The sequence below is a fragment of the Primulina eburnea genome, chromosome 15, assembly GCF_022965805.1.
Source record: "Primulina eburnea isolate SZY01 chromosome 15, ASM2296580v1, whole genome shotgun sequence".
NCBI lineage: Eukaryota > Viridiplantae > Streptophyta > Magnoliopsida > Lamiales > Gesneriaceae > Primulina > Primulina eburnea.
This window is the reverse complement of record NC_133115.1, coordinates 66,862-83,188: the sequence shown is the minus strand read 5'-3', so window position 1 is coordinate 83,188 and position 16,327 is coordinate 66,862. Positions and strand designations below refer to the sequence as shown.

At 41.1% G+C, this 16,327-nt stretch overlaps 1 protein-coding gene across 1 annotated transcript; it reads left to right on the top strand.

The window, feature by feature from the left end:
* The first annotated feature begins 9,585 nt into the window (after positions 1-9,585).
* On the top strand, positions 9,586-10,671 carry LOC140814257 (homeobox-leucine zipper protein HAT3-like). Its single transcript, XM_073173180.1, has 3 exons — positions 9,586-9,887; positions 10,189-10,484; positions 10,606-10,671. The coding sequence occupies exons 1-3, from the start codon at positions 9,689-9,691 to the stop codon at positions 10,669-10,671; spliced, it is 561 nt and encodes a 186-aa protein (XP_073029281.1). The 5' UTR covers positions 9,586-9,688.
* The last annotated feature ends 5,656 nt before the right edge of the window (positions 10,672-16,327 follow it).

The window sequence follows — 16,327 nt, the reverse complement described above, 5'->3', positions numbered from 1 at the left end:
TTATTGTTGGACAAGGTCCTACTCACATAGCTCAGAAGCTATTATATCAGCTTTCTTCCCACGCATATGCAGCATTCATGAGTTCACTGGGAAGGTCTGATGTTGCCCGCCGGACATGAAGCAGTCTCACTGAGATATATTTCTCCCTCTAGGCTTTATCTTGATGTTCAATATACCTTGATTTTCTTCTCGTTTTTTTTTTCAGGGCATGATGTACTTAAGGGAGTTGGTCAAGCGTGCCGATGTTATCAGGTTGAACGCCTGCTACGACTTACTCGAGGGAATGGCTCTTCGCGACCAGCTCCAAGAGACTATTGACGAGGCGAAAGAGACACACGCTAAGGAGCTTTCGGAGCTGCAGGCCCGATACGATGAACTCCTAAAGAAGAACTAGGAAAAGGATTAGAAAGATGGGAAGCTCCAGCGAGTGATAGAAGACCAGGGGAAGAAAATCCAGAAGTTGGAGGAGTCAAAGACTTCCCGAGCTGAAGTAGTACAAGCGCGCCGAGAGCTTAAGGATACCAAAGCGCAACATGCAAAGAAAGCCTCCTCATTCAAGGAAGAATTTCTCAAGTCCGAGGAATTCACCGAGATATGTGGCCCGAGAGCTTTCTTTTACTTGGAGGTGTGTTTCGAGGGTGCAGTCGACCTCTTCACGGCTCACGGTTATCCTCCGGCAGGCACTACCACCGACTTCATCAGTCTTGAGGAATTCGTAGCGAGTCTCCATCCTGATCTTTAGACCATGCTCTTTTACTTATGCTAGTTCCTTATTGACACAGACAATGTATGTCTTCGGGCCGTATTCTGTCATTTACTGCACTGCTGTACTTTCCGTACTATTATGCGAATATGGATTTTATGACGTTTATATTTGGTTATCTCATTTTGCGCGCTTTTGGTTCGTATGAGACTCACTTTATGCCACATTGAGTATCTTGCATTTGAATATACTGTTTCTTCTGAGTTTATCTCCGATGTTTTGGAACCACTGAGGTAAATAAAACCGGCTAGAGTTAGGTAATATCAAAGCTCTCTTCCTTTTGTCACATCTTTTCTTCTATCATGCTCAACTCAGCAAATAAAATCTAACTTTTTTTCTCCTTTCTTCTTCTCCTCTACTAGGCATAGCCTAAGTAGATAAAATATGATTTTCAACCTCCCACCGCTTCTCTTCTACTAGATGCAACCCAGATAATAAAATTTCACCTCATAACCCATGACTCCTCTACTAGGCGATGCCTCAGCAGGAAAATAAAAGTTTTACTTCCTCACCCTGACTCATCTGCTAGGTGTTGCCTTAGCAGGAAAATAAAATCTTCAATCACCCCACCTCTTCTTCTCTACCAGGGTATCCCAAGTAGGTACAACGTAATTTTTCTTCCACTCAACTCTTCTCCTCTACTAGCGTAGCCCAAGTAGGTAAAATTTAATTTTCTTTTCTTCGACTCTTCTCCTCTACTAGGAATAGCCCAAGGAGATAAAATTTAATTTTCTTTTCTTCAACTCTTCTTCTCTACAAGGCGCAGCCCAAGTAGGTAAAATTTAATTTTTTTTTCAACTCTTCTCCTCTACTAGGCGCAGCCCAAGCATGTAAAATTTAATTTTTCTTTTCTTTGACTCTTTACCTCTACTAGGCGCAGCCCAAATAGGTCAATTTATTTTTCTTCTTCGACTCTTCTCCTCTACTAGGCGCAATCCAAGTAGGTAAAATTTAATTTTTCTTCTTCGACTCTTCCCTTTTACTAGGCACATCCCAAGTAGGTAAAATTTAATTTTTCTTTTTCCCAACTCTTATCCTTTACTAGGCGCAGTCCAAGTAGGTAAAACTTAATTTTTCTTCCACTCAACTCTTTTCCTCTACTAACCCAAGTAGGTAAAATTTAATTTTTATTTTCTTCAACTCTTCTCCTCTACTAGGCATAGCCCAAGTAGATAAAATTTATTTTCTTCCACTCAACTCTTCTTCTCTACTAGGCACAACCCAAGTAGGTAAAATTTAATTTATATTACCCTCATTATTCAACAACATTCATTAACTGAATAGAAGAACTTGGCTTTATTGAATTTCAACTGATTACATATGACAAATTTAAAAATGAAATACATCAACGATAAAATCAAGAATGATATTTCCTAAAGTGTTAAGCATTCCAAGGCCACTTTAAAGCCTTGTCTTGTGCATTCTCCAAGTAATAAGCTCCAGAATTAAGCTTCTCGACCACTTTGAAGGATCCTCCCACTTGGGCTCCAACTTTCATCTCTACTCTTCTTGTACCTTCCTCAGGACCAAGTCACCCACTTGTGAGATTCTCTGAATGAACCTACGATTGTATGATTGAGCTATTCGGTTTTTATAAGCTTCTATGCGAATGCTCGCGGCCTCTCTCCTCTCTTCCAATAGATCAAAGTTTGGAACTTTACAAGTTCGCAATCTTGATTTTGATGTTAACGAAACTTATTATTTTGTTGCTAATAATCTACCTTAATGTGCAGACAGCTAAATTGAACTAATTAGTTTATGAAGCCACAACTGAAGCTATCAGATATGCATACTGATTGAACCAACTAATTGCCGAGACTAAATCAGTCTAACTGGTTCTTCAAACAAGCAATTCAATTGATTGTCCAAACTGATAGGTGATTCAGCAGGAAGACCTCAAAAGCCTGGCCAGTCGATGACGTGTCCAACCGACGACGAGTCTAACTAACCAGTTCAACTGAAGGTATGAAATCAGTTCAACTGACGAGTCAACTGATTTCACTAGCCAAACTGAAGATCAGTTCAGCTGACCAGTTCAAAACACCAGTCAAAATCTTTCAGTTACAGATCAAGAAAAGCTTACGAAGTATATTCCAGCCATGCGTAAAGGTACACAGTCAGTGTCCAGTCAAAGGACAATAATGGACGTTGCATCAGAGCATTAAAGATAAAACGCTTCAGAAAGGCAGTCAAAAATACGAGACACAAAGTCCAAGAAGCCGATTTAAATGCAACTGATGCAATAAATATGTCTCAATGTACGATCAGCTTTTCCTGCCTATATAAAGAGAAGATCGGTGAAGACTCAACAAGCGTGAAATACATATGAGATTAAAATGAGTAGAGAAGAAAAACAAAAGGGCACACTCAGTTACATATCAGCTTTAAGAAGCACTTAATCCTAGAGGGAATTCTTCATTGATGTATCAGCTTAGACTAGAAGCAAATTTCCCTCTGTGTGTGAGAACATCCTTGTTCAGTTTTCACACACACACTCACTCTCAAAGCCACTCAAATACATTCTTGCACAAAGACGTTAAACTTGTGTATGTAGTCTTTGACACATAGACGTTAAAAAAGTGTTGGTTGGAAGATGTTGCCTTCAATCGTAGATAGGAGTTCAGTTTAAGTAGTAGTGTAAGTCCTGGCTGAGTGGGTTTATACAAGGATTTGTATGAATCAAAATCTTCTAGTAGAACCTACCCGTGGAGGTAGAAGGTGTGACGTAGGAGCAGTTGAAGTCTCCGAACATCCATAAACATATCTTGTGTATTTAATTGATTAACTATTTCTTTCAAACTGTCTTGATCAGTTTTTGTATTTTCCAGTTCAGTTGTCACCATAACTGAACTGAAGAATGCAAAAACTAATATGTCTTCTTTCGGTTAGTCAATTTACATAAGTTAAAATATTTTCTAATATATCAGTATTCTTCACGAAGGTTACTTCGAGTTTCTTCCGATTGGTTTTAAACCAAACTCGATTTAATTCATCGGTGTTAATATTCTTAGAACACGAGCTATTGCAGCTCATTGGAGAATGTAGTGTTTGAAATGCCTTTGAAGGCACTAGCACACTCGTTCCTTCATCAAGGTCAGTGGCCCGTATCATACCATTATCTTTGTCATAGAATATCACCCCGGCAATTCTAATCCGGTTTCAGCCAGGAGCACCGCCTCATTACCATAGACCAGACTGAAAGGAGTTTCTTTTATTCCTTCCCTTGGAGTGGTTTGATACGCCCACACTTGGCAGTTTGTCCACCCAATTACCCTCAAAATTTCCAATGAGACCCGAGCAACCTCTTCTTGAGGAGACGGGACATGAACAATCTCGCCCTGAGACGAGAGCCAAACAACCTCGCCCTGAAACGAGGGCCAAGCAGCTTCGTCCCGATGAGAATGTGGGGAACTTGACCCTGGAACAATTGGGCCAGTTCATCACAAGGACAGTAGACGAAGCCATGAAGACAAAGCAATAATCTATGTTTGCTGAAGGACAAGCCACTCGCCAGGAGCGAGATGAGAATGTTGAGGGCCATTAGAGCAGGGTTGAAGAGACGCGACTCTTTCCAAGTGAGGGGAATCCAGAGATGGAAGAGATGTGGATGGAGATACGGATGTTGAGGCTGCAATTGGGAAACAGATCTGCAGCGTCCAAGAAAGAAAGTACTTTTTCTCTCGCCATTTTGGAAGAAGGACTTCCTCCAAGTTTTCGACAATGAAATGTGGGAGAGTACGATGGACATACTGACCCAGAAGAATATTTGGGCAGGTTTGAGAATGGAGCTCTGTTTCATCAGTATTCAGATGGAGTCAAGTGTAGGGTGTTTCTAGGCACGTTGGTAAGGTTAGTCCAGAAATTGTTTAACACCTTGCAGCCCAACTCCATATGATCTTTCGAAGATTTTTCTACTACTTTCTTGCACAGATTTGCTAGCAGCAAGAGGCACCAAAAAAATTATTTGAGCTTGTTTGTGTTGAATCAGCAAGAAACTGAAACTCTGCGAGAATTCATTCAGCACTTCAACAATGCGACGCTGGAGATATCAGCGGCTATCCTTGACATCATGATAAGTGCTTTTACCCAGGTCTGAGAGGAGGGGAATTTTTCAAATCGCTGGTCAAGAAACCTCCGTTGAGCTATGATGGCATGTTAGCTCGGGCGGAGAAATATGTAAATTTGAAAGATGCCCAACGGTTCATAAAGATGGAGCAGCAGTCTGGGAGAAGTAGGGTGGAGGGAGCGGAAAAAAGAAGTAGGAAGAGAGGTGCAGGTGAGAGAGAGGAGGCTAAAGCTAGAGGTAGAGGACAATTCTCATCCCATGTTCCTTTGAATAGGAGCCATGAAAAGGTGATGAAGGTGAGAGAATCAGAAGGAAGGTGAGAGAAATCGCAGAAAAATGAGAGCGGTGTTAGGAAGCCTTCGGTGGACAGGCAATAAGGATCCTCATCCGGGAGTCAACCGAGATCTCACCCATCTCCTAGGCTAGGTCGAGGCCCTCCCTGGTTCAATCAGAGGGTCAGGACAGAAGAGAGGGGAAGGGCAGGGTCAAGATGTTCCTCGGGAGTATGTCGATCCGAGGAGGTGAATGGATGGAGATAACCACCCTACGAGATGAATGATTAATATGATCTTGGGGGGTGCTACTGATGGAAACTCCGGGCGAGCTAGAAAAGCGTACGGTAGAAGGTTGGAAAGTTTTGAGATATCTAGGGATGCAGACTTACCTCAAGATCTTGTCATCAGCTTTGGACCGGAAGACCTTCAAGGCATCGCGCCTCCACATAACAATGCCTTGGTGGTGACGGCCACCATTGCCAATTACGATGTGGCAAGAATCTTTATTGATAATGTGAGCTCGGTAAATATCTTGTTCAAGAGCACGTTGGATCAGATGAAGGTGGAAGGATTTCAGTTTGAGACTGTCTCCACCCCGCTGTATGGGTTCACAGGACATGTTATTCCATCACTGGGTCAGATTGTCCTTCTACTATCCTCGGGGAATGACCCTCGGTGAGTAACAAAGATGACAACCTTTACCATGGTGGACACCCCATTGGACTATAATGAGATTCTGGGACGGCCAACCCTAATAGATTTCAGAGCTGTAGCTTCCAAAAATCTATATTGTCAGTTAACATTGTTATATTATATATATATATACATATTGAAAAAATCTAATAAAAATATTTTGATATTTAAAAAATTCTATATATTATTTATTTTTCTTTAAAAAATCTTAGTTATTTTTAATACTAGAAACCTAATTTATCAAAAAAAAATTAATTTAATTTTTTAATTTCATTATCATTGAATTTTATGTTTTTTAATTTCTTAAAAAAACTATCTAATAAAAATAGTTTTTATATGTTAAAAATATTTTTTTGTTCTTGACAAAAAATATAGAATGGGTCTTATGTGAGACCGTCTCACGGATCTTAATCCGTGAGACGGATCAACCATACCCATATTCATAATTAAAAGTAATACTCTTAGCATAAAAAGTAATACTTTTTCATGGATAACCCAAATAAAAGATCCGTTTCACAAATACGACCCGTGAGACCGTCTCACACAAGTTTTTGTCAAAAATACGTGTGTATTTATATAATTATTAGTAATAAAAAAGAATTTTAAAAATAAATAACACAAAATTTATTAATACGAAAAATAATTTTAATTATCTTGTCAAATCAAAATCAATTCCAAATCCAAATAAATATTTTTTATTTATTTATGTCAGACACTTTAATTTTTCCAACTTGAAATCATCTCTGACTCTGCTTACATCGATCACTCTGATTTCTCTTCTCCTTCACATCGTATGCGGTCTAACCCTAGTTCACCCTAATTCTTCTTGAAATCGTCTGCGACTCTGCGTCTTCTTCATCTTGGAACCAATATACAGGTTTCGTTTAAGGTTATAGGTAAATATTTTTTATTTTGTGAAAATGAGTTTACTTTTTTTTTTGTTTTGCTGTATTTGAAGGGAGTTCGGGATGTATATGCTAAACTGATATTATTTATTTTCTGCAGGACAAACTGACATATTTTGAATAAAGGAGCTCAAGGATGTACTCACACTGCTAGGGTTGTCTAAGCACCGAAAAAAGTCAAGTGAGATCAAAGAAAGATTTTTTTTTTTTGTGTTTGCTAATATTTAAACAAGGTAGACATTTCCTTAACTCATAATAGCTCCTCCTATGACCTCAAATTGATTATCAAATATCAGGATATTCTTATTCTCTAATACTAAATAGATGAAACTTTGTGAAACTGAAATATTTTCTTCAATAATTATATCAATATTGTCCACATATGTGCATTTTAGGTAGTGTTTTAACTTGGAGTTGGCCAAACCTATTAAAAAGAAGCATATTTGCATGAAAGCAAAAAATAATCCCAATATGTTGAGTCCTCAAATTTTCTTGTGGCTCTCTCATGGCATGTTAATTGTCCCCCTCGAATTGGTTTCACGGTTAAACCATGAAGGTCATCGTATTTTAAGAGCCAATGCATATAACATCTTATTGATTGGTGTGTATGTTTGAAATCTAATCATTACATCATTTACATGCATGATCTGCACAATTCTTTCGCAAACTAGTTTGTTCATAATCAATTTTTCATTTTCATAAAAGCAGAGCGGAATAATGGAATAAGGCTATGTAGATTTCTTGTTGTTCGGAGTCTGTTGGGACTGGTGTTTATTATGTTGGAGTTCTGAAACACGCCTCTTATGTGGATAAGTGGAGTCTGTTGGGACCGGTGTTTATTATGGTAGTTGGTGGAGTTCTGCCTGAAACACTTCTATTGAGTGGATCAGCGGGGACTTGAGAAAGATCACTTCGAAGAAAGACGGCGGTCTCTACAAATCGACGCTTACTTTCTCCTGTTTTTATGATTTAAAATTTCTACAAGGTTTTAGTTTTTTTATGTTTCTACATTATTGTCTTTCATCTTTGTGGAGTTTTCCATGTTTTCACACCTTTTTCAACCGTGTTGGTTTCCTTGCCGCTTTTCCCATTTACCATACCGAGTCATCAGATATTTCACTTTTTTCTATGTGCATATCTATTCGTTTTCATTCTTGTTTATCTATTTTTGTTGCGTCCATTCTTTGAAAATATTTATCCCACAATGTGTGCCGGAACATAATGTGTGCCATACGTATCCGGGGGCAGATTTAATAACATTGTTACAATACAGAAATATTTTTCCAGTATACAAAATTAAATGCACACTGTTGGTTTGGTTGTCCAACCCCTCTTCCTTTCACACTAGACTCATGTTCTTGTCATCTAGATCTCATTTTTTTCCTTCTTAGTTATCTAATTTATACTACCGGTCCTGCACATGCATTGCGTTGCATGGACTTTACTTACATTAGATTTGGTGTATATTGAGAGAAATTGCTAAAAATTTGAGCATAGAAACCATCATTGGGGACTTCAAAAATTTAGAACTTCAAATTTCTTTTAGTTAGATAATTGTATTTGATAATTAATTTTTTTGCAGTATATCAGTAATACTTTGGGTATTCTATTTATTTTTTCAATTACTTTATTTTTGTTGTTGAAAGTTAAATAATTGACCCGTTAAGTCATCTCCAACCACAAAATCTATTTTGGTGCAACTTTTACACTAAAATAGCGCGATTTTTGCACCAAATACAACATTCATTTCCAGTCCATTTGTTTCAAATCTTACACCAAAAATAATATTCTCAAAATATTCTTTTTATTTTACATATATTAATTATTATATTTCATTTAATATATTTTTAATTATGTCTAAGTTTTTATTATTAATAAATTTAAATAATAATATTTAAGTTTATTATTTTATAAATATCTCATTATTAAAATAATAAAATAGGGTTGTATGCTGCGTTCGGGAAGGATGAAGCGCTCTCGAAAAGAAATCTATTGATTCTCTCTCAATTGATTGGACCGTAGATGCGACGATTTACTTCAAGGGCGATACGAAACTGGTATCATTTCATGATTGTTTCGATTGGCTGCTTTGTATTCCGTCGGTTGTTTTTCCAGACTAGAAATAGAACTCAAAAAGCTTCACCTTTACAAGTCCGTGGCTCTTTTCTTTTGGCAGCCATAAATTTATTTAAATATATTTATAATTTTAATATAAATATTTATAAAAAAAATCAAAAAAGAAAAAGAAGCAAACCTCTGCGCCAAGTCGTTGGGACATGTTTGGAGAAATCTCATTATAAGTTTTCTTGTGGATTGCCCCACCAAAAGATTCACCGATCCAAATTTTGATTAATACCACTTTTCTTGAAGTAAAATCGCAATTCTTTTGTCCCAAACAAGGACTAAAACCCCAAGATTGAACATTGAATAGATGTAGGCACTAGTCAAGTCAAATCCCATGCAAAACTGCAAAAACGAAACTAAAAAATCAAAGCCAAATCCTATCAACACACATATCTGACACGGGTATCATTGAACATCTCTCTTGTATCTCTATACACCTCATGTACATACATACACATACATATATGTATGCGGTGTATATATATATATATATATATATATATATATATATATAGATATATAATACTTGCCCCCATGAGGTGGATCAAAAAGGTCCAGATTTACACACACATACACCCCATGAAGTGATCAAAGTATACACACGCGTGTGTGTAGGTTCTGACCTATGTCATTTAAAATTTCCACTGTGATCCATATATCATCATTATGAAAAAAGCTGTAACCTTTTCTTGAAAAATAAATATATAAATTAGCCCATTTCGGAAGGCTCTCTCGTTCTCTTGGATTCGAACAAACTCTCTGTAAAATTTATTCTCTCCAAAAGAGAGGAACAAAAGTTGGTTTGGTATCTTTTCTTTTGAATTGCGAGAAGAAAAGGGGGAGAGAGGAAAGAAAAGGGGAGATGGCAAAAAAAGATGATTATTTAGGGTTGAGTTTGAGCTTGAGATGCCCGGAGAATCTGAATCCTGACCCTCTTCCTCCGCCTTCCGCCACGCGCCTAGCGGCAGCGGCTCCCTTGCCGTTGAATCTGTTTAGATCTCCTTCACCTTTTATGCAGCTGCAAAAAAATTCAAGAACTGATGCATTTCAAACTGTCGCAGGTATCTGAGTTGGTTTAGAAATTGGTATTTTTTTTAATTCACCAAATCTTTGCATGTGGATTTTCGTTCAAATCTTAGCTGAATTTATATGAAATTTCAACTTTCAATGTCCAAAATTTGATTGTTATTTTGCCAAATTACTTAACGCATACCCTTAAAATTAGGTGGTAATTGTGATCTGTTACTAGTTAACAATGACATATTGCATGCATAGTATAGTTGTTAGTGTCTCATTTAAAGTTGGTCTTTTCATCTATCCTGAAAATCTAAAAGAAGATCTTTTCAATCTTGAAAATTTCAGCTCTCCAGGCGGAGCCCAGAACATTTCTTGGTGGGATCGATATAAATCGAACATTAACTGTAGTAGAATGCGATGAAGATGAAGAAGTGATTGTTACATCCCCAAACAGCACAGTTTCAAGCATAAGCGGTAAGAGAAGTGATAGGGAAGCGAACGACGGAGAGAGAACGGAGAGCAGCTCCATGGAGATAGAGGAAGACGGAGGCGACGCGGCGTCGAGGAAGAAGCTCCGCCTGTTCAAGGAACAGGCGGCGGTGCTGGAAGTGACTTTCAAGGAGCACAGCACTCTCAATCCGGTGAGTAGTGGCCTTTTACGAAAATATTGTTTCTGCGAATAAATTTCCATTTTATTTAGCACTAATTATCAAAATTAAATTGCTTTCTTTATTATTATTATTATTTTTTTCAAATTCTCAGAAGCAAAAAATGGAACTAGTGAAACAGCTAAATCTGAGGCCTCGGCAGGTAGAGCTGGACAAATAAAATCTAATGGGAGGAGGACTAGACCAAGACCTCCAACAAAAGGCTATACAATCATGATATCAAACATAAATAACAACATACTACAACAGGACAACTCGAAATACAACAAAACAAAAAGCAAACAAACCAAGGATTGACCCGGAATACATCAAGCAAAATAAAAACAAAAAGGTGGGCAAGGAGAACTCTGCAGTGAACGCCTACCACTAACCGCCCAAAAAGGCAGAAAAAACTAAATCAGCCCGGATCGAGAGGTCGCCCGTAGGGTGAACTCGCCTGAGCTGCCTTCTGTCTGTAATACCTTCGCTGCTGAGAACGCGTACGTCCCGGGAGCGGTAAAGATAAACACTCCGTCATAGAAGAAGGCACCACACCTGTCATACTACCAACACTAGCCGAAGAAAACTCCAATGAAGGCATGGAGACGAAACCAGGGTACCCACCACAGGATCCTGGACAGTAGAAGCAAGCTCAACCACCGGAATCGGAACATCCTCAGGTGCAGAAACAACTGTAATAGAAGAAGTCACTACATCAACTGTAGCTGTGGTCTGAGACGAACTAGCCCGAGCCGAAGCTGGCCGAAACGGACAACCTGCCGCAATATTCCCTTCTACTACGAGCTTATTAAGAAGACTCACCAGGACCAGAATCCGTAGGCAAATTCTGCAGGACCTCATAATAATTCTTCGTAGCAATAGGTCGATTCGGATCTTTCCTCACAACAGGCAGACAACGGGGACGCTTAACAACCTGCTCTGGAAAATCAGTGTCACTGGACATGGCCATCTATGAAGTAACACCCTGTGCCAACGTGGTAGGAACCGGAAGTGGGGAATCCGATACAACACCCTTACCATGAGGACGTAAACCCTGTTGATGCAGATCAGATGACGAAGGTGCATGAGCAGCCTGACGTTGAGGCCCACGCCGCCTCGTCCTAAAAGGCTTAACATTCCTAGAACAAAAATCAAGCGAATGTCCCAGCATCTTACATTGAGAGCAGAAATGGGGGATTCTCTCATAAATAACCTCAACAGTCTGACAATGATCACCCCATCCTACCCAAATCTTCTCCTGACGAGGCTGAAGTACATCAATCTCAATACAGATCCTAGCAAAAGAACCTCTGGAACCATCAGCAGTAATCTTATCAACCTTAACGGGGTTACCTAAAATCTTTGCAGGTACCTCGTCCATCGAATCCCATCACGCCTCTACCTGCAGTATCCTGCGCTCAGGTATCGTTCTGATTGTGATATTTTGATTTCCCACCTGTCTTATGCTGATGATGTCATTATTTTTGCTAGTGGTGGGTCTCGTGGTATGCAGCGCCTTGTCGATTTTCTGCATCACTACAAGAACTGTTCGGGGCAGCGTGTGAATGCTGCCAAGAGTTCTTTGATCTTGCCTCCGAGGTGCTCTGGGCGCCTCCGCACCGCGCATCACCCGGTTTGCTGAGGGTCATCTGCCCATCAAATACCTCGGAGTTCCCCTTTATCGGGGTAATCGGACATGCTCCCTTTTTGAGCCCCTCCTACAGTCTGTTCGTAGGAAGTTAGAGGGTTGGGAGGTTTGGACCCTCTCTCCGGGTAGCCGCATGACCCTAATACGCAGTGTGCTTCTCTCCATGCCGATTTATCTGTTTCAGGTGGTTCAGTCACCTCTGGCTGTCATGGAGAAGCTTGAAATGGCCTTTAATGCCTTCCTCTGGGCTTCGAGACCATTGGAAAGGAAGTGGCATTGGGCCCGGTGGTCCCGGGCTTGCCTCCCCGTGCTTGAGGGTGGACTTGGCTTCCGCAGATTGAAAGATATCGTTGAATGTTTTTCAATAAAATTGTGGTTCAGATTTAGGCAGGGCTCCTCTCTCTGGGCGAGATTCATTTTTTGGAAGTATTGCCGTCTGGATGCTTCCGCCTGTGTCCCCGCCCGTGGTTCTATATCCCCATTTGGCGTCGTCTCCTTAGAATCCACCCTCGTGCGGAGCCTGGCATTCATTGGCGCGTTGGCCTTGGTGATGTATCCTTTTGGGATGACACTTGGGTCGGGGACGTTCCTTTGTCCTCCTGGTGTGTGGTCCGCGGGGGCCGTGACGTCTGGATATCTCAGTTTTTGTCTGAGGGGTTGACGTGAATCTCGATACGAATAAATAGCAAACACGATTGTAATAAATCGCACCCTCTATTCAATTACGATAACAAGACTCGTGTGTTTTCCCGATCTTTGAAACAAGTAATGGATAGGTTTATTCACCTTCACGACTGTTCAAAATTTAACGGGAACAAGCGCTCAAGAACCTCCAAAAATGCCTGGCACCCTCGTGAAGATCGATCGACAAACGCCAAAGATAAAGCTTTGTAAGTTTGCTTTGTACACGCAAATTATACGAAACTAAGCTTGTGTTGAGAGAATTCTCATATCAAAAGATGAATAATAATCGTTTTTACATCATCAAGTCTATATATGCTACAAATCAAAGATATGAATCTAGTTACCAAATAATAAACTCTATTAGGAAATAACTCTCCGTCAAAACCAAAATAAAGGGGGACCCCGTTGTTGAGTGCCGGACCATGTAGGCCTGTATCTTTCTCTCGAAAGTTAGACAGAGACCCGTGTACTGGCTCAGTGTACCCAGGTCGTGTAGGCTCGGAGGTGCCATCAAGTGTAATGGCACGGACCCCGTTTTTGCTTGTCCTTTGCTTGGGCCGCAGGCCTGTGCGCAGTGTTGTGAGCACGTACGAGACATTCACACACATATTCCTTCGCAGCCCGGTAGCTCGGTCTGTCTGGCGTTTCTTTGGCACCGTTTTTTGGGTCCGTATTCCCGACACTGAGGATTTCAGTTTGTTCTTCAGTGCGTGGAAGAGGGACTTGGTCTGGTCCCAGGGGGCCATGTGCGGGAGTTTCTCCCCTGCATCGTTCTGTGGTTCCTCTGGACTGCGCGGAATGATGCTAAGCACCATCATCTCCCCATCTCTGGGGAGACGGGTGAAATACCAGATTTTGTCTTACCTACGTCTCGCCCACTCTGCGCGTACTGTCAAGCCCAGACATTGGCTGGGTGTGTTTCATTTGGCGAGATCGATGGGTATTTCGGTTGCTCTCCACAGATTCCATAGGACAGCGATTGTTCGCTGACTGCGACCGCCGTCCGGGTGCTTCAAGCTTAATGTGGATGGGAGCTCGCGTGGGATATCTGGGGACTCTGCAGCTGGTGGCGTTGTTCGGGATGATTTTGGGAGGGTTTTGCTCTCATTCAGCGAGTTCATTGGAGCTGGGTCTTCTCTCCGGGCTGAGCTTTGGGCGGTTTGGAGGGGTCTTCTCCTTTGTTCCGATCATTCTTTTTTCCCTCTTTGGATCGAGGTTGATTCTCTGGCTTCTATTCAGCTCATTCGTTCCCGTCGATGTTGCTGGGGTCTTGATCACATTGTATCTAGGATTTTGGTCCTTTTGAGGGGGCGGTCTGTTCATATTTCGCATATATTCCGGGAGGGTAATTCGGTGGCGTATGTGTTGGCGGAGAGGGCCCATACCCTTGGGCACTTTACCTTAGAGTTAGGTCCTTCTCTCCCTAGGCACATCTCTATACTTGCACGCTCGTATACTTCCGGGCTCCCCTACTTGAGATATAGATGCTCTTAGCCGTTTGCAGCCCCTTCTTTCACTTGGATCCATTTCTTCTGTCTTTCTATATGTATTTGTACAAATTTTCTTTGCACGTACGGTCATTTAGGGGGTTTTGCTTTTTCCCCGTTTTGCCAGTTTGGTGCGAGTGGGCCCAGACACTAGCACACTACATACTTGGTCTCATCGGGATCACTCACCCTCTCGGTGCTTTTCTTTGGCCCTCTAATCTTCCCTGGAGGGCGTCTTCGTCAGGTTTTACATGCATATCTCTACATACCTGTTTCGTACTTTTGCCGCGTGTTGTGGTGGCTCTGGATGTTCATTCTCTTTGGTTTCTCTGGCTCGGGGCTCCATTCATGTCGAGACTACGCTGTGATATATTTTGCTGTGTGCATTGGTGGCTCTGGAGGCCGTTATTACTCTCCTCTTGGGTCTTGGAGCTTCTCTGGTTTGAGCTGGATTGCGGTCTTATTTTGGTGTTTCGACTGTTTTTGTATCGTGATTTTCCAGCTCATTACTATTTTGATTGCGGGATCCTGTTCAGCTGATCTATCTCGGATTAGGATGTTCTTTTCAGTTTGGCCTTACATTGAATAACAGTTCAGAGATGGGTACGATCGGTGGTCTTTTGCACCTACTTCTGAGCTGGATCATTATTGTTTACATAGATTTCGATTTGTTTTCATGTATCTAGCGCTGTTTTTATGTGTTCTTTTGTATTATGCGTTTCACTTAGGGATTAGCTTTTGGCTCGTGTATTTGCCACCCTAGGTCTTTGTTTTATGCTTTGTATGACTAGCCTTTAGAGAGGTTTGGTTTCATCCTCCTCTCTTCAGGTGTTCTCTTGTATTGCTGTTTTGATGATATATACAGGTTTAGGGTTGGGGTTTGGAGTTTAGGGTTTAGGGTTTTTTTTTAGGGTTTAGGGTTTTTTTTTTTTTTAGAACGTCGCCTGAGTGGCGGGGGGTTGGCAGACCCCTACCTGTAAATAACTGAAACAAAAAAATGTCGTCCGTACAGAGAAAAGAAAACCTAAGTGAGAAGGGGGACTAGACCAAGACCTCCTCATAAGGCTAAACACAAATGTAAGCTATAATACGTAAATCAAAAAGCAGATAATATAAGGGTCACTCCAGTGAAAGCAGAATAACATCTAAAACCATGATGAGATATATAGCCGAATCTCCGGCAAATATGGGTCCAAATGGGGGCCCTCCTAGACCCTGTAAAGGTGGCAATGGGCGTTTGGACCCGCCCTGGAGGCAAAACTATCCTACATACCGAGTGCATCAGATGTCTGAGATCTGACAGAAGGAGATGTACAGTATCAAGCAGCAAGAAAAGGCCTGTGACGGCTGACCCACCCAAAAACAAAAGGGGCGAAAAGCGACCGTGTAGCGCCCTTACCCGAGCCACTACTAAACAGACTAATAAACATGCAACATTAAACTTAATAACCACAATTAAACAGCGGAAACCAAATACTTAATCATCTTACAACCTAAATGAAAACAAAACATTAACATCAGTCTTAAACATTAATACAACCATAACGAAAACATGATTCTGAACGAGAAAACGATAACCACAGAAAACCTCCACTGGATCACCACCGAAAACCCTACTGCTCTAGCCACTGCCCTGGTCGTCCGAACCGTCCAACCTAAGTCCTGCCCCGTGGAATGGGGTGCCCAAGATGAAAACAAGGACGTGAGCGACAATCGCCCAATACGAGAATGTACGAGTATACAAACTGATATGATGCATGCAAAATGCAATATGCTCGGATATCAAGGATCAAGTCAAGAATCTCATGCTCAGTCTAGAGGCGCCTGAGTGTGTAGTCTCTGATCTGCCCTAGGCATGTTTTGGCTCCCACACTCATCATCATGACGTGGACCTGCAATGTCCAGGTCATCAGAGCCCGCGGGTCCCGTCGGACACTGTAGCTCTCGATGCCCCATCGTCCACAATACAGAATAGGGCTAAGCGGCCCCAACAAACGAGGTATATCTCAAAAGATATC